The following is an 18,476-nucleotide window of genomic DNA, read 5'->3' as shown; positions in this document are numbered from 1 at the left end:
AGGCGGTTCATGCTAGAAAACCCTCAAATAAAGCTGAATTACAACAATTCTGCAAAGATGAGTAGGCCAAAATTCCTTCAGAGCGCTGTAAAAGACTCATTGCAAGTTATCACAAACGCTTTATTGCAGTTATTGCTGCTAAAGGTGGCCCAACCAGTTATTAGGTTCAGGGGGCAATTACATTTTTACACAGGGCCAAGTAGGTTTGGATTTTTTTTTCTCCTTAAATAATAAAAACCATCATTTAAAAACTGCATTTTGTGTTTACTTGTGTTATATTTAAATAATGGTTAAATGTGTTTGATGATCAGAAACATTTTGTGTGACAAACATGAAAAAGAATAAGAAATCAGAAAGGGGGCAAATAGTTTTTCTCGCCACTGTGTATATATATCTCGTCACATCGTGATTTTGTGTTTTTTTTTCATGTAAATTTGAATTGATTGTTGAAAAGTATGAAGGTGGCATGTGTATCTGGGACATGACTGTTGCATATCGTTTGCCGAGAACCAAAGTATCTATGATTGTGAAAAACAAAGATGTTATTAAAAAGTAAAGTAAGGTAAAATTTTCATTTATTTCATCTAATTGCTTTTGTATTTATGTATTTTAGTATTAAGCAGTGTTTAAATTATTTTATACAACCCCATCAATGTATAATATGCCAAGAGCAATAGGATTTCTTTTTTTCATGGGAACGGATTAATCATTTTCCCATTATTTCTTATGGTAAAAATTTGTTTGGTATAAGTCAAAGGGTTTGGAACGAATTAAGGACGTATACCGAAGTTCCACTGTGTGTGTGTATATGTATGTATGTATGTGTATGTATGTATGTGTGTATATATCATATATATATATATATGACAGCATCACTCACAACAGTGACAAAACAATTACATTGACAGTCATGTTACGTTATTTTCAAAGTGTTTCCTTTTCTTTTTCATTGCTTCTTTAACATACTACTTCTCCTCTTGAGCAGTATTTTGCTAGTATTTATGTAGTGTATATATATATATATATATATATATATATATACACATACATATATATATACACACATATATATATATATACACATACATATATATATATACACATATATATATATATACACATATATATATATATATATATATACACATATATATATATATATATATATATATATATACATATATATATATATATATATATATATATATATATATATACACATATACACACACACACACACATATATATATATATATATACACACAGTAGATATGATTGTATTACAGAAAGAATGTCTGAATTAATACAGATACATACAATTATTATTTCTAAATTTGCTTTTGTCTTTTTGATATCGTCTGTGATAAATTAAAACAAAAAAGAATTTTTTTGTTAATTGGTCGGCTATATACAAATGCATATGGTTTTCGTTTTTTTTTTTTTTTTCTTGTGTTAATTTGTCTTTAAGATATTACTCCTTCAGTGATGAGAAACTTTGACTTAAACTTGTGAAAAAAATCATACTCTCTTACTTTAATAGTATTTGAAGTTTTATTCTTTCTGGGAATTCGTATTATGTTTGACCATAGGTAGTCTTCACTTCAACTCTGTACGCATTAAATCATTCCTATAGATATATTTAATTTATGCACATTCATGCATTGCTAATTAATTGTTAAGCTGTAGAGAGAGCAAGAACCTGCTCTTGCAGACTCAACTTAAATTCATATCTATTATAATAAGTATATAGTTGTGCCCCTTTAGTGGAAACCATAATTGAAGTTTAGGTGCTATAGTTTCAAATAAAAACTAAATATGAACACAAGTGAAAAAAGATTCAAATATAAACCTTTCTCAGTTCCCAGAAGAGGATGACATCAGCACATATCACACACTCTATGTCAGCAAAGCTAAAAGATAGTTACGGAAATAATTGGTAATACTGTTACTTTGGTTTTTATCTCCTTTAACGTTATGGAGCTTTTTTCATAACAAACAGCTGTAAATGCACAATAGCTGGCTAATTTAAAAGTTTTATTTTAAATAGTTGCCTTTTGAATGAAATAATTAACAACATTTTAATATTTCATATCACATGTGCAATTTGTGACTTAAATAACTTACTCTTTAACCAGCAAGGTTTTACACCCCAACATCATTCAGTGTAATCTTTACAGTGAATTCATGCACAGCAGAATTCAACATCTGTGTGGCAGAAGATGTATTGTTAATTTTACAAATGTAGTTTTACTTTCTTTCAAAAAATATTTTCAACATAAATTCAAGTTTTGTCCATTTCGCCTTTCTCTACATTTTTAATAGGGTCCTTGATGACTGATTATTGTTAGAAAAAACTGGAAATGAATTAGAGGACTGGAGAAAGGGAATATCTTTGTGGTAATGAATACTTAGAATTCAATGTCTCTGCTGTATATATTTGATTACGGGTTGTTTGCCTGTACTTTGCTTTTTTTTTTTTCCCCATATATTATCTTGTACCTTTGTCACTTTAACTTCAGTGTGTTGAAGTATTTTACTTGTGTATTACTTTTAAATGTATACAGTATATGGCATTTTTAAAAGGTGATATGTCATAATTTAAACAAGTAATGCCAATGATGTTTGGCTAAGTGTACAGTCTTCTCTTAATAAGAGGAGACTCTATCTTAAGGGTGTAATTTCCTGCACAAAATAAGGTATAACATAGCCTTAAAATTAGCGGTTTTCAGGTCAAGAGAGCCAAAGATAGTGGGGAAACTCCAAAAAGCTCAACGTAACTAGACATCAAGACAAGTCAAAACGTACTGTATATGGTGTCTGGGGGTTTTCTTATACTGTTGAGTCAGGAGACTCTGGACAAAGAAAACTGAAGTGAGTTCAAAACATTCATAAAAAAAAACTTTATATATGCTCAGAGAAATATTTCTGGCATGTTGTTTTATTTCAGATATTTTTTTATATTGAATTTGTTTTGCAAAGTACTTCTTGCAGTGTGTTAGTTGTTTCATTTTGTGTGTTTAGAAAATGGTCCTCTTAGTTTAAACTTCAATGTTGCAATGTGTTTTTCACTGTTAACCACTTAAATGTTTCTACCAAAGTCGTCATTTCTTCTAGGTCCAAAAGCTCAAAAAAAGTTTAAGAGATTAATGCTTCACAGAATTAAATGGGACGAACAGACTTCAAACTCAAAGAATGATGGTGAGTCTGTTTTTTCTGGTGCTTGCAACAGGAAAAAGATTCTTTTATGCTTTTGTTGTTACATTGACACTAGTAATTTGTTTTAGGTTTACATACTCTTTAAAGTCTATTTTATATCAGTTATAACTTGAGGGATTAACATTAAAAAACTGTTTCAAAAGGTGTGGTATACACTGGGTTTAGAAAGACTGTTGCCACAATTTTGCTTAGTTACCACCATTTGTAGCCTTAAATAGACAACATTTTATATGGGCTATAATCATTACCATTTTATCGGGGAAAATAAGATCAAAACAGCATTTAACATAATTGGAAATCACTTTGTTTTTATCTCAGTTATTAACTGTCTTTGTGTGAGTGCTTTATTGGTCATTGCAATAAAAGCAAATATTCTCCTTGCTGTAATATCTGACCTAGGCATCACTGGGACTGCTTTCAGATGATTTGAATCCTGTCCCTCAGGGAGATCATACAATGTGTGCTATAGAGGAAAGATGTTTAACTTCAGATCAGATCAAGCACTGCACTGCCCCAAAAATCTTGCTGCTGGGTGCTCTATTCTTCACCTTATATAACATCTCACTAGGCCCTATCATCCAGTCCTGTGTATTCTCATATCAGTGCCATACCAGTGATGTTTAGCTGTGGCTATTGATTCCTCCAGAGGATGTCACTGTCTCCAGTTGAATCTCCGCTTGTCTCACTGATATCTCATCTTGGCAAAGATAGAGCTCATTGTTATTTGAGGCAGACCATCTTTTCAACACCCTGTCTCTCTAAAGCCAAGTAAATATGCAACCTTGGGGTGATGGTACATGGCCGTCTCACCTTCACTGTTCAGGTTAAAACTGTCTTTCGTTCATACTGATTTGGTCTATATATGTACCTACAAGATCAGGCCATATCTGACAGAATATGCAGTAAAACTTCTATTTGAGACACAAATCCTGAAAAGTCTAGACTATTGCATTTCCTTTGTGGCAAGAATACCTGTGTGTGCTACCAAATCACTGCCAAAGATTTGAAATCCACTGAAATATTTTTTGTTCAACCTGCCTAGATGAGACGTATCATGTCACATAACTGGCTTCCTGTAGCAGCACACATTAAGTTCCTATCTTTGATTCTTGCTTACAGAGTAGTCAATGGATACATGCTGATATATATGGATGCACTCATATGCCCTTTGTTGCACAGTCATCTCTGCTAGTGAAGACATCTAGTTTTACCACCTTTTGCGTGGCATCAAATCTCAATCCAGGCTGTCTTCACGTGTGACTCCTAGCAGTGGGGAAAAAGCTGTTCTTGTCCATCGAAGCTGGTGACTGCCTCGCTTTAAGAAACATTCGAAAACTCTCTCATTGAGTGAATATCTTTCTAATTAGTAATAGTTTTCATGCCATGTTCTTAATAGCTATGATTAGAGAAATTTGTCAAGTGTTACTCTTTGGTTTAAAAGTCTTCATTTGAGATGATCAATAGTGTAACCTCATTATATAACACTTGTTTTGCTGTCTCCAGACTGATGTGTACTCAAATTTTTGACCTCTTTAGTAAATTGTTTTGGATTAAAGGATCTTTTAAGCAAATGAATGTAAATGTAAGACAGAAGAGCTTCCCAAGTACGGAGGAACTTTTTGAAGGATATAAATTGGTTGAGTGATACAAGAAAAGCTCTGTGAATCCAAAGGAGCTGTCAGTACATTAACTGAAAATAGAGGACAGATAAACTTAACCCGGTGGAGGAAGTGAGAGTAGGGGTATTGGGTTTGGGTGTTCTACTCCCAGTTATTATTAGGAGGAACCTATTGTGTAAACATCGGCACGACTTTTTCTATTTTTCATTTTTGATGTTTTTTAGTCCATCCAGGTCATCCAAGGGTTTCCCATTTTTATTACATCAGATTTGTTACTAGGCCTGCTGTGCATAACAGTTTGACATTGCAGCGTTCTTCTTCCTCATGTACCAATTTGTCTTTAGTTATTCCATTCAAATTTATCAATTGTGCTATGCAATGTGAAATATAGGAATATTTAAAGAAAATATAACACTAATGTGCTATGCTGACTGTATTGTGCAGAATTGGGAGATCAGGCAAATAAAGGTGACATTAGTTTTCTGTTGCATTTTCTTTTGCCACCAAATTCTGACCCTGTCATCTGTGTACCTCAGTAGAAATTGTGATTAAACAGACCAGACTACATTTTTCCTGTCTTTAGCTTTCTTTTGGTGTGCCTGTACCCACTTCAGCCTCCGCTTACCGTCCTTGCCTGACAGGAGTGAACCCCAACTCTTTTGTAGCCCATCCACATAAAGGTTCAATATGTTGTGTGTTCTGAGATGATTTTCTGCTCACCATTGTTGTACAAAGTAGTTATTTGAATTACTGTAGGATTTCTTTCAGCTCAAACCACTCCAGCTCTTCTCCTGTAACCTCTCTCATCAAGGTGTTTCTATCCACACACCACACTAAGTAAACTTTAGAGAGTGTTATACATGAAAATTGCAGTTTATCAGCAGTGTCACAAATATGCAAAGCATATTGCATGGATAAGCAGGTGTACAGGTGAGTATACATTATGTATTGGAACCGTGCACCCATTTTAAAAAAATGTATTGTCAGGAAGCAAGATACTTCTTTTTTCAAAGCATTTTGGTGTTACGTGGTGTTATGTTTTTTATGTATTTACCAAAAGGTAAAACTATTTATTTTGGTTGCTTAGTTGTAGTAGGGTGTTGTACTGTGTTAGCCATTATGAATGTAATGAAAAGTCAAGCACAATGACTACTTTTATTAGCTAACTAAAAACAATATGGGCCCCTTCAGGCAAGATATAATACAGAGACTGGAATTCCCTGTGTTTATATAGACACTAAGACAGATACAGCATTGGAAAAGCTTTAAGTGAGACATCTTCGCCTGGAGAGGTCTATTAATTTTTAACATCTAAGATTTATGTAGCAAGAAAGGAGAACAATGTATAGTCAAAATCTTTTGATAAGATAACTGTCCAACAAATCTTTGAGTTTTTCCATACAATGTGGACCTGTAATCAGGTTGTCTGGTCAGTCAATGAGATGTAAACAATCCTCATATCTGGTTATAAAACTCTTGTCTCTATTTAACCCATGTTGTAAAGTGTTAAATTTTAGGAGTTTAACTTCCCAGTCTTATCTCTCTTGCTGTGTTGTAAAGTTGCCCGTAAGCACTGTGACTTTAAAGTCTTTCTCAGTGTCCATAATTGTTGACGTGATCTCCTACAGGGACATCCCTATTGCCATGCTTGCCATATGGAACCTGTGCAAATTAATTCTTATGTGGAGTGTTTGTTCAGTTTTCCCCACATAGAGAGCAGTATCAGGACATTTCATACAGAAATTAGGTACTGTAGATCACATTAGATGATCTGCAGGAAAATTATCCCTTTATGCGATGTTCTAGTTGTATCATAAATATAAGCACACATTTTACATCTTTTCTGTAGGCTGGGAGATTTGCCATTATCTCTTGGTTCATCCAAGGAGCTTTGGACAATTAGTTGCTGCAGGTTTGGTGGTTGTCTACGCTGTGTGCACAATTATTAGGCAAGTGAGTATTTTGACCATATCATTTTTAATGCGTATATTCCAACTCCAAGCTGTATTAACTTGAATGCTTATTGGATTTAAGCACATCAGGTGATGTGTATTTGTGTAATGAGGGAGGGTGTGGCCTAAGGAGATCAACACCCTATATCAAGGTGTGCAGAATTATTAGGCAGCTAGTTTTCCTCGGGCAAAATGGGCCAAAAAAGAGATTTAACTGACTCTGAAAAGTCAAAAATTGTAAAAAGTCTTTCAGAGGGATGCAGCACTTTTGGAATTGCTAAGATATTGGTGTGTGATCACAGAACCATCAAACATTTTGTTGCAAATAGTCAACAGGGTCGCAAGAAGCGTGTTGAGAACAAAAGACGCAAATTAGCTGCCAAAGATTTGAGAAGAATCAAACGTGAAGCTACCAGGAACCCATTATCCTCCAGTACTTTCATATTCCAGTGCTGCAACCTACCTGGAGTGCCCAGAAGTACAAGGTGTTCAGTGCTCAAAGACATGGCCATGGTAAGGAGGGCTGAAACCCAACCACCACTGAACAAGAAACATAAGTTGAAACGTCAAAACTGGGCCAAGAAATATCTGAAGACAGATTTTTTCAAAGGTTTTATGGACCGATGAGATGAGAGTGACTCTTGATGGACCAGATGGATGGACCTGTGGATCAGTAATGGGCACAGAGCTCCACTCCAATGTGGAGGTGGGGTACTGGTATGAGCTGGTATTTTTAAAGATGAGCTAGTTGGACCTTTTTGCATTGAAGATGAACTCAAAATCAACTCCCAAACTTACTGCCAGTTTTTTGAAGACACTTTCTTCAAACAGTGATACATGAAAAAGTCTACATCTTTGAAGAAGACCATGATTTTTATGCAGGCCAATGCTCCATCACTTGCATCGAAGTTCTCAACTGCGTCGCCAGCCAGTAAAGGCTTTAAAGATGAAGGAATAATGACATGGCCCCCCTTCCTCATCTGACCTAAACCCTATCGAGAACTTGTGGGCACTTCTTAAACGCTGGATCTACGGGGGAGAAAAACAATACACCTCTCTGAAGAGTGTCTGGGAGGCTGTAGTCACTGCTCCACAAAAAGCTGATCGTCAACAGATCAAGAAACTGACAGACTCCATGAATGGAAAGGCTTATGACTGTTATTGGAAAGAAGGGTGGCTATATTGGTCATTCATTGATTGATTTATTTTTTTTGAAATGTCAGAGATGTTTATTTGTAAATTTTGAGGTGTTTGTTTATTATTCTCACTATAACAGATGAAAATAAACAAGTGAGATGGGAAAATTTTCATTTTTCCTTTAGTTGCATAATAAATCTGCACACCAATAGTTGCCTAATTGTGCGCACATATGTATTCCCCTGATGATGTTCACACTCACATTTCCGTTGTGAAACATTCAGGTTTCAGGTTTATTAACATTTTGGATTGACTGATAGCACTGTGTTTGTTCCATATTAAAATTAATCCTCAAAAATACAACTTGCCTAATAATTGTGCACACAGTGTATATACCCAGGAGGGGGGTTCTGGAAATACATCTCTCAGCGTTTCATCATTATTTAGTATTAGCTGAAATTCTTTTATAATTTGTCGAAGTGCTTCAAGATGTGTGTTATAGCTGACAAGAATGGGGTTCCTTTTCTTGTTGTCTTTGTTTTTAGATTCAAGAAGGTTGTCTCTGGGTAGGGTAGTAGCTCTTCTTATTTGAGTGTCTGTTGTTTGGGAGTATAAACTTGTCTGATGGTTGTAACATATTGCTTGGCTGAAAATGATGGAGCATCTTATATGCTTGAAGTGGAAGCTATCACTTCTCAGGTAGATAGAAGTTTCAAGAGTGTTATCTTTCAGTTGAACGGTGGTGTCTGTTTTTGAGTCCTCAAGCCTTAGGTGTATGTTGGGTTGGAAAGAGTTATATTGGTTATGAAAAGGGAGAAGGTACTTCTCACTGGCAGTCCAGATTATGGAGATGTCATCTATCTAATGGAGATACATTGGTTTTAAGATGCACATTGACATAAATCCTCCTCCCATTTTGCCATAAATAGGTTCGCATAGTGAGGTGTACCCTTTTAGGTTGCTTAGAATACGAAACATTTTTGTTTATTTCAGATGGTGTAACACTAGAATTACCAGAGCCTACGAAAAAACTCGTAATTCCGTCCCACCTTAAACCGCTTCTTAAATCCCTTCACACCTCTCCGCCAGCACCCTTTGTCTTCTAAATGTGCTGATAAAGAGAAGCCGGCTATTCCATCCCCCCACCAATTTAGAACGTGCACGAACTTCTCTCAGCTCATGCCTTGATCGAGTATCTGGGAGTGAAGTGGAGTTTTAGAGTGAAATAATAGATCGTTGTTTGGAACACACGCATTTCATGTCTGTTCCGTTTCTACAGTAATCTGTGTACACACATTGTTAAAACAGAAACTTTTTTTATATTCTAGTAGTAGATGACAAAATGTAGGCATAAACTATATAATGTATGAAGCCTGAAGTCCAAATAGCAAAGAAACATTTTCACAAGAATAACACAATTGCACTTTTATTCAAACATATAACTGCAGAAAGAAAAAGCCGCCTTAACGTGCGACATTGACACCAGTTTACTATAACTGACTCCGTGGTTCAATAGGTACAGTCCCCGCTTGGGAATCAAGGGGTCACGGGTTCGATCCTGCGCCCCTCCCTTTTGAGAAGTAAACTGTTCTTAGTCTTACTGTTTTAGAATAAAACATACATTTGATTTCAGTCTGTAACAGCCGGTGCAATTTATGATCTTTGTAAAGGTTAGCTTTTTTTTTTTTATTCACTTTTCACTCTCTCAGTGCGTTCAGAATCAATCCATACAACCCCATCTGACACGGCTGTTTTCACTAAAGACGCGCTATAGCTCTGCAGTGTACCACGATGCATACTAACGCCCCCTCCCCTAGGTTCTGACACACAAACGCTGGCGAAGCTGCCTTCTTCGTATCTCACCGTCACTTGCTTTTCTTTTTATTCAGTTTTATTGAGTGTTCCTGCCAGTCCCGCATGTTGCTGTATGCTTTTTCTTTTGCACCCCAGGACATGCAGAAGAAAGAATGGTAAAGACCAGTAACCGGCTATATGCAATCATCAGACACTCCCCATCTGCCCGTGTCGTTCAAACACAGGAACATATATTGGTGTAAAAGTATAACAAAAGTGCACTTTTATTCAAGTGCACTTTTTCCATCGCCTTTTCCTGTAAGAAGCAGTGTACACACTTCTCTCTATGCTGTGGTTTCTATTACACACCTGAAAGAAAGACAATATATGTGAAAATATAATTGCACTAATGCAATATTATTTGAAAACGAACAGCGTCAGATCGGGTGTGAATTTATGCAGGAACTGGAAATTCTCTGATTCGGGACCTTCCCCCAGGGAAGAAAGTACAGTGTCAGGTGCTCATTCAGTGTAATAGAAACCATAGCACAGAGAGGTGTGTGCACTGCAACAAGTACACATGTCGTAAATGTAGGAAGGACGGTCCTTGGGTGTGTGGGAACTGTTAATATTTGAATGTGATGATTTTATATAGCACGGAATGAAAATCTTCACTTCTTAGCATTGCACCATGCAAGATGTCGTATCAATCGCCTACTGTATCTTGCTTTCTTTTTTCTTCGGTTATACAGGTAGTTTTGAATAAAAGTGCACTTGTTTTGTTTCGTTTGAGCAGTATAAAAAGTATTGAAAAGTATAACAAAACAACGGGCAGATGGGGAGTGTCTGATGATTGCATATAGCGCCGAAGTTACTGGTCTTTACTATTCTCTCCTCTGCGTGCCCTGGAGTACAAAAGAAACAGAATACAGACGCGCTATAGCTCTGTGCTGTACCACGATGCATACTAACGCCCCCACCGGTTCTGACACACAGGCGCTGGCGAAGCTGTCTTCTTAGTATCTCACCGTCACTTGATTTTCTTTTTATTCAGTTTTTATTGGGTGTTCCTGCCAGTCCCCGCATGTTGCTGTATGCTGGATATGTTCATATGTATTGTCTCTTTCTTTCAGATGTGTAATAGAAACCACAGCATAGAGAGAAGTGTGTACACTGCTTCTTACAGGAAAAGGCGATGGAAAAAGTGCACTTTTGTTATACTTTTACACCAATATATGTTCCTGTGTTTGAACGACACGGGCAGATGGGGAGTGTCTGATGATTGCATATAGCGCCGAAGTTACTGGTCTTTACCATTCTTTCTTCTGCATGTCCTGGGGTGCAAAAGAAAAAGCATACAGCAACATGCGGGGACTGGCAGGAACACTCAATAAAACTGAATAAAAAGAAAAGCAAGTGACGGTGAGATCTGAAGAAGGCAGCTTCGCCAGCGTTTGTGTCGGAACGGGTTGGGGAGGGTTGGCGTTAGTATGCATCGTGGTACACTGCAGAGCTATAGCGCGTCTTTAGTGAAAACAGCCGTGTCAGATGGGGTTGTATGGATTGATTCTGAACGCGACTGAGAGAGGGAAAAGTGAATAAAAAAAAGCTAACCTTTACAAAGATCATAAATTGCACCGGCTGTTACAGACTGAAATCAAATGTATGTTTTTATTCTAAAACAGTAAGACTAAGAACAGTTTACTTCTCAAAAGGGAGGGGCGCAGGATCGAACCCGTGACCCCTTGATTCCCAAGCGGAGACTGTACCTATTGAACCACGGAGTCAGTTATAGTAAACTGGTGTCAATGTCGCATGTTAAGGCGGCTTTTTCTTTCTGCAGTTATATGTTTGAATAAAAGTGCAATTGTGTTATTCTTGTGAAAATGTTTCTTTGCTATTTGGACTTCAGGCTTCATACATTATATAGTTTATGCCTACATTTTGTCATCTACTACTAGAATATAAAAAAAGTTTCTGTTTTAACAATGTGTGTACACAGATTACTGTAGAAACGGAACAGACATGAAATGCGTGTGTTCCAAACAACGATCTATTATTTCACTCTAAAACTCCACTTCACTCCCAGATACTCAATCAAGGCATGAGCTGAGAGAAGTTCGTGCACGTTCTAAATTGGTGGGGGGATGGAATAGCCGGCTGCTCCTAGCTTCTCTTTATCAGCACATTTAGAGAACAAAGGACGCTGGCGGAGAGGTGTGAAGGGATTTAAGAAGCAGTTTAAGGTGGGACGGAATTACGAGTTTTTTCGTAGGCTCTGGTAATTCTAGTGTTAATGAAATGTTATTCCTTTATAACTAATAGTCAAATATAATTTATCACAATAGTAAAAACTGCAGAGGAATGAATTGTAGAATGTGAACACAAAGCATCAGTCACTAGGGTGGAGAAGTACACCTTTTGTTTTGTTTTTTTTTTTTTTTAAGTTGTAACTGAAGACTTTCAGTTTTATATTAAAGACTCTGCTTGTTTACTTGCAGATAAGGAACATCTCCTAATCTCTTTCTTTCAGTTCCTAGCAAAGACTGTTAAATATAGTGTTTTACAAGTGATTTTGACTCGTACATTTTTTAACAAGTTTGATGTTTTTATGTTTGTTTTCTTATATAGATGGTGAAGCCTCTGATGAAGAAACCGTGAAGAAAAATAACAAGTGCTCTCTAGTTTGGGAGGTGGGATGAAGCTCCTTTACTCTCTCAGAGCTCAGACTAAATGTTAACAGATCAACATTATTTCTTTACTCTGTTTAAATGTTCTGCATCCGCCTTGAGCAAAGGTCATGGTTTTACATGCAGATTTACATTTAGTAGTTTGCCTTCTATGTCCCTGTATTCTTGTTAAATAACTAATTTTAGAATAACTGCTTGGATACACCATAAAAATTCCCTTCATAATTCTGAACACTTGTATCAACATCACTTCTTAGTCTCCAATTCTTAAACTGAAAAGTATCCACTCCCTCAATCTTCTCTCATAACTCATACCACGTACTGGTATCAGCCCAGTCACTGTGCTCTGGACTTTCTCTGTCAATTCTATGTATTTTTTACATAGAGGTAAAAACTATACGCAGTAATATAGATGAGGCCTCTCAAGTAGGGCTGCAACTAATGATTATTTTGGTAGTCGACTAATCGTTCCGTTTTTTTCTGATTAGTCGTGATTATTTCATGCCTGATTATTTTGATAATTCCTTCCCCATCCTCTGTTCGACTCTCCATTGCAACCACGTTTATTTTCCTCTACATTCTTTTTCTCCTCAGACGTTCTTCTTCGTTGGTAGGACTGTGTGCAGTCTTGATAAATAATAACAAATGATACTGCCCTCCAACGTTCATGTAGTGCATTGCAGTTACAAAAACCAGTGTGGTTCTTTGTAACTGGAGCCTCTATTGAAGGTTCTGTTTATGATGCGTCGACAATAAGAAATCCGCGTCTACGATTTTTTGTAATCGATGTTGTCGATTACGTCAAATAATCATTGCAGCCCTACTCTCAAGTACATTATATAGCATAAGTTTAACTTAATTTTACTTGTACCAATGGTTCTCAACCTGTAGAATGAGGGAAATTGCTGGATGGTTTATAGCACAGCCAAAAAAAAAAAAGTCGGAGCCTGCAATTATAAGCAGATAGAGAGGGAGAGAAGCAGCCTCTGTTGCATTTATAACTCAAGACACACTTCCACAAGTTGAGTTTGGGCACCAGATTGCAGGTCCCTATTTAAAAATTCTATATGGTTTAACTTAATAAAGAGGAAGAATCTGGTTCTGCTTTCAAGGCAAGAAAGGGTTTTAATCATTCCCTCTTTAACAGCATTATAGAATTGTAAACAAAAATAATACAATTTGACCATGTTTTGAGTGTGTATTATTGTGACTAATTAACCATCAATTGAGTTTAGCAAAAGACTTTGTATTTTTCCTTGTATTGTTATGGGCATTGCTACAGTTGCCTATCCAATGATGCATTTTTGACCAGTGTATGCAGTTAAGGGTTGCTTAGATTCAGTTTCTATTCCTACTACCTTGGCCACAATGTATGCATCATATCTGAATAAAATGTATTTACTTAGTGTTTAAAAATTACCACAAAAATCTCTCCAATCTTACGACAGGAAATTAGTTCAAGGATCCACATAATGCACAATTAGACAGGCTAGTTAATTCATGAATATGAATCCACAAACTCTACATTCATATCAGTCTTTTTTTTTTATTAAAAAAAAAAAAACAAAACATTATTTTACTTTTGTGACAAATACAATTTGACTAAAGCCCATATGACACATGCTTGAATGATGCAAAAGCAAGTGCAGTGCGATGCCATCTCAAATCTTGCACCTGGTCTTTATTCATCTAAAATCTGCACACTCTCTTCATGTCTGTATTTCACCACATAATCCATTTTTTCTTCAACATCACCAGTGAAATTCATGTTGGGTTAATTACAGATTTCAGATTGGCCCTACAGGAGTGTGTGTGGTTTAGGGATCCACAGTATAATGGTACCAGAAAAGTAAAGATAACCTCAAAATTTTAAATTGTACAGTACCAGCATTTCAGGGTTTACGGTACCAGGCGTAAATGTAATCCTTTCATTAAACCCCTTCTCCCAAAAACACGTCCTGGAGACTTTACAAAAGTGTACTTATTGCTTTGATATGACTAAGACTTCATGGGTGACAACATTGGTTAGATGCACATATAGCTGTCAAGAGGGAAGCAGTGTGTGATGCACCAGTTGGGCTAGAGTAAGGCAGTTTTTAGTAATTAAACTTTAAGTGCTTCTGAACCATTTTGGTACTGGTAGTGAGGTCCTGTCATCTATACCAAAGGCAAAATTATAGTGTCACTTCAGCATTAGTGTGAATCCTGCAAAATGTTTAGTTTTTACACTTTTAACTTTCATATAATACATGGAACGCATGTGCATTGTAACAGTGTACAATCTACCCATGCTGATTTTCAGAAAACTAGTAACATAAGTAGTATGTATGTGTCTAAAGAAATAACCTGCACATGTGATACCTAACCTAACCAACCTGTAAATATACACAAAATACAGTATGTTTTAATATGTTACACATGGTGACAAGAGGGTTACACTGACCAAAGCATTATGATAAAATTCTTGAAAGCAGCATACATTTCCTTGTTTTTTGGCTGTGTTACAGAATGCTATGGTAATTAATGTAATCAGATATATATTGTTCTGAAAATTATTTCATATATAGTTCTAAAGCGGATAAGTAAACTATACTATTTTTTTTCTTCTTTGCTTAGAATATTGTGCAAAACAAAGTCTGAACATTTTAGTGGTTTCTGTAGCATTGTGTTCATAATACAATTACACAGATTCCCCACTGAATTTTCCATTAATAAAATGTAAATATTTTATGGATGGGTAAAAGACAATTTAAAATTTTCAAGATTATCATTCCTGTTTCTGGAATCAAATTGCAATTACACAGTGAAGCTGACTTTTTTTTTTTTTTTTTGTAAATACAATTTTAATTAGTGAAGTGAAAAATATGTAGTACAATATATTAGAACATTAAATACAATACAATACAATACAATTTATTTTTATATAGCCCAAAAATCACACAAGACGTGCTGCAATGGGCTTTAACAGGCCCTGCCTTTTGACAGCTTCCCAGCCTTGACTCTCTAAGAAGACAAGGAAAAACTCCCAGAAAACCCTTGTAGGGAAAAAAACTGGAAGAAACCTTGGGAAAGGCAGTTCAAAGAGAGACCCCTTTCCAGGTAGGTTGGACGTGCATTGGGTGTTTATATATAAAAAAAAAAAAAAGGGGGTAATACAATACACAGAACAGAATACAAGTAATTCTTAATACAATATAATAGTGCAATAGAAATATTTCAAATACAGAGCAGAATTCAACAGTAGATATCACATAATACGATTTGGATTTGAGTCTTGGAGACGTTGGCCATCAAGCTGCCTCCCCCTATTGGCCATTCCACAGCTGAGTCAGTGTTGGGCCACCCAATCCAAAGAAAGAACCCCTCAATCCGATGATTCCTGCTATCCTCCATCAGAGATGACTTTACCTTAGGCAGGTAAAACAATTTGGCAGGTGGGCCGTGGCACCAAGTGCCATATTTGAGTACTGAGAAAAGAAACGGAACAGGTGAGGGTTAGTAACAAATTATAACTATCATATTACTTATGTTTTAGTGCTAATGACAGACAACAGAGGTGCAGTCTGTACAGTTGATCAGCAGCTCTAGTCAGGATATGCTAAACTGAAGTAGTGAGTCTTCAGCCAGGATTTGAAATCTGAAACCGAAGGAGCACCTTTTATAGTAGCAGGCAGACCATTCCACAGTTTAGGGGCCCTGTAAGTAAAAGCTCGACCTCCCACTGTTAATTTATTAATCCTTGAAATCATAAGCAGCCCGGCATCTTGAGATCTTAATGTGCGTTCTGCTTTGTAAGTCCAGTGTAAGGATTTAAGCACTTGAGTTGTGTTCGTATTTTCTTGTTCTTGTAATAATTCTTGCAGCAGCATTTTGGATTAACTGGAAATCTGTATAAAGAACAGTTTGAACATGCAGTGAACACCGCATTACAGTAGTCAATCATACTAGAAATAAACGCATGAATTAATTTCTCAGAATCCTGCTTATTTAGACAATGCCTTAATTTCACAGTATTTTTAAGATGGAAGAAACATGATTTAGACAGCTTTATAATGTGTGCTTTAAATGACATCCTAGAGTCCAAAATAACTCCTAGATTGTGGGCTGATTCAGTAAAATTAATGGTGATTCCAACCGAGTTAAATGATGACAAAATACTGTTGTGATCAGCGTCATTCCCTCCAATAATTAACATCTCTGTTTTTTCGGTGTTTAAAGATAGGTAAGGTAGTTCTCATCCATCCACTCCTTTAATTCACTAGCAAAACTAATTAAAGACAACAGTAAAGAATCCATCCCATAGCACCCAACTTCCCCTTTATGTTCCCATCTATCCAATACTGTTATTTTAATAGTATTCATTCTATTGTTGTGTGCATTTTGGAAATTACTGCAGGCTAAGCCTCTGAGACTGGAATTGCACATTGAGAGTCTTGCTCCTCTGATAAGAAATCTGTGAAGTTCATTGTATGCATCCTAAAAAGTTTGTTTTTTGCTGCCTGTAAAAAAATAATGCATCTAGTGCGTTTTAAATTAAGAAGTCCAGAAAACAGACAGCTATTGTATCCTCTCCAAAACCCTGGTTTGATGATGTTTTGCCTGGGAGTGCCTCTATCATTTGAAATCCTAAATCCCCTTTATTTATTAAAGTAGTTCAGATTTAATTAAAGTTGTGAGATTTTCCTCTTTGTTGTATACTTTTGAAAGTTTCAAACATTATAAAAAAATTATTTTTTTTAAATCTAAGATCCATAAAAGGTCAAGTCTTAAGCTACATTATTAAAAATCTTAATTTGCTGCTTTATTGTAGAACTAAAACATACTATTTTTGCAGGTGTTAAATATACACTGTCATGTTCTCATATTAACCTTATTCTTTATTAAAGGGAACAGCAAAAGAAAGAAGTTTCGGAGATATCAAATTTAAACAGTGTCCAACAGAAAACATGGCAAGGGAACACTTTAAAAAACATGGCACTGAACATTATTGGGATTTGGCACTGAGTGAATCTGTGTTGGAATCTACAGAAGACTGAACTTACTCACATGCAAATGGACTGACAAAGATGGGCCAAGGAAATGCACCGGAAGTAATATCATCTAAACAGGATTTTCCACTTGCCATAAATATATTGTTTTACCTTTTCCTGCAAATTCATTTAGTTTGGAAAATAAATAAATGTAAGATATTACCTAATGGGTTGTATTGTTGCATAACAGCTTGTTGTAAAAGTGTACATATTTGAATCAATAAAAACTGCAAAGATTAATTGAAAAAGCAGAGGGTGTGTAATGTGTACCTTGGAAGATTCATGTGAAATTTGGTTTTGTGTACAAAAATAAAAATATTTGCCTAGAATAAATTCCATTTTCAGGAAAGCGAGGTATTTATTGAGCAGTTATTTATAAACTATTATCTTTACTGTTTTTTCTTCTGAAGGTAAAACTTTGCATTTGATTTGGACAGTAATATTTGAAATTATACCTGTTCTGTGCAAGTATATTTATTTTCTACCACTGATATGTCTTGTCTTTTTTAACTATACATTTGTTGAAATCTCAGACATTTAGAAGATTCATTTTAGATTCAACAGTGGCATGATTTTTTGACATGTTCAATGGTTATCATTTGGTTTCACGATAAACTGAGATCCTCCGATAGGCTGCTATAAACACCATGAAAATGTGCTCAGTAAGTGATGTGTATTAAGTGCTTCCATTTTGGACTGAAGTTTTTAACTTTTTTGTAAAGCATATTTTTTCAATGTTACACAGTTTTACATGACATATTGAACACTGCAAGCTTGTACCATTTTAATTAAAGCATAATAATGCAACTGAGCTTTTCTTGGTAAAGTTTAGTTCAACTTTTACACAACAAAATCCTTGCATAAATAATGTTCGGTGTTCACAGAAATTTGGACCAGTAAAGTTGTGTAAGGTAAATGGAAACTACGTTTATAAAATGTAAAGGGGGTCTTGGATTTTTTCAATAAAGGCTTTATTATTGTAGTCGTTTATTCCTTTTAAAATAGACTGGTTAAAAGACATTTGTATTTTATAATAAA

General features: G+C 35.7%; 1 protein-coding gene across 4 annotated transcripts in view; it reads left to right on the top strand.

Annotated features, from left to right (window-relative positions):
* prpf3 (PRP3 pre-mRNA processing factor 3 homolog (yeast)) overlaps positions 1–18,249 on the top strand; it is a 102,326-nt gene extending 84,077 nt beyond the window's left edge. For all 4 annotated transcript variants that reach the window (XM_039767572.1, XM_039767567.1, XM_039767559.1 and 1 more), the window contains exons 14-16: positions 3,115–3,198; positions 12,350–12,411; positions 17,295–18,249. In XM_039767572.1, coding sequence (XP_039623506.1) covers positions 3,115–3,198; positions 12,350–12,411; positions 17,295–17,444 — 296 coding nt within the window. In that variant the 3' untranslated portion in view covers positions 17,445–18,249. The remainder of the gene's footprint in view (positions 1–3,114; positions 3,199–12,349; positions 12,412–17,294) is intronic.
* The last annotated feature ends 227 nt before the right edge of the window (positions 18,250–18,476 follow it).

This window comes from Polypterus senegalus, chromosome 1 (genome assembly GCF_016835505.1).
Source record: "Polypterus senegalus isolate Bchr_013 chromosome 1, ASM1683550v1, whole genome shotgun sequence".
NCBI lineage: Eukaryota > Metazoa > Chordata > Cladistia > Polypteriformes > Polypteridae > Polypterus > Polypterus senegalus.
This window is presented reverse-complemented; position numbering and strand designations above follow the sequence as displayed.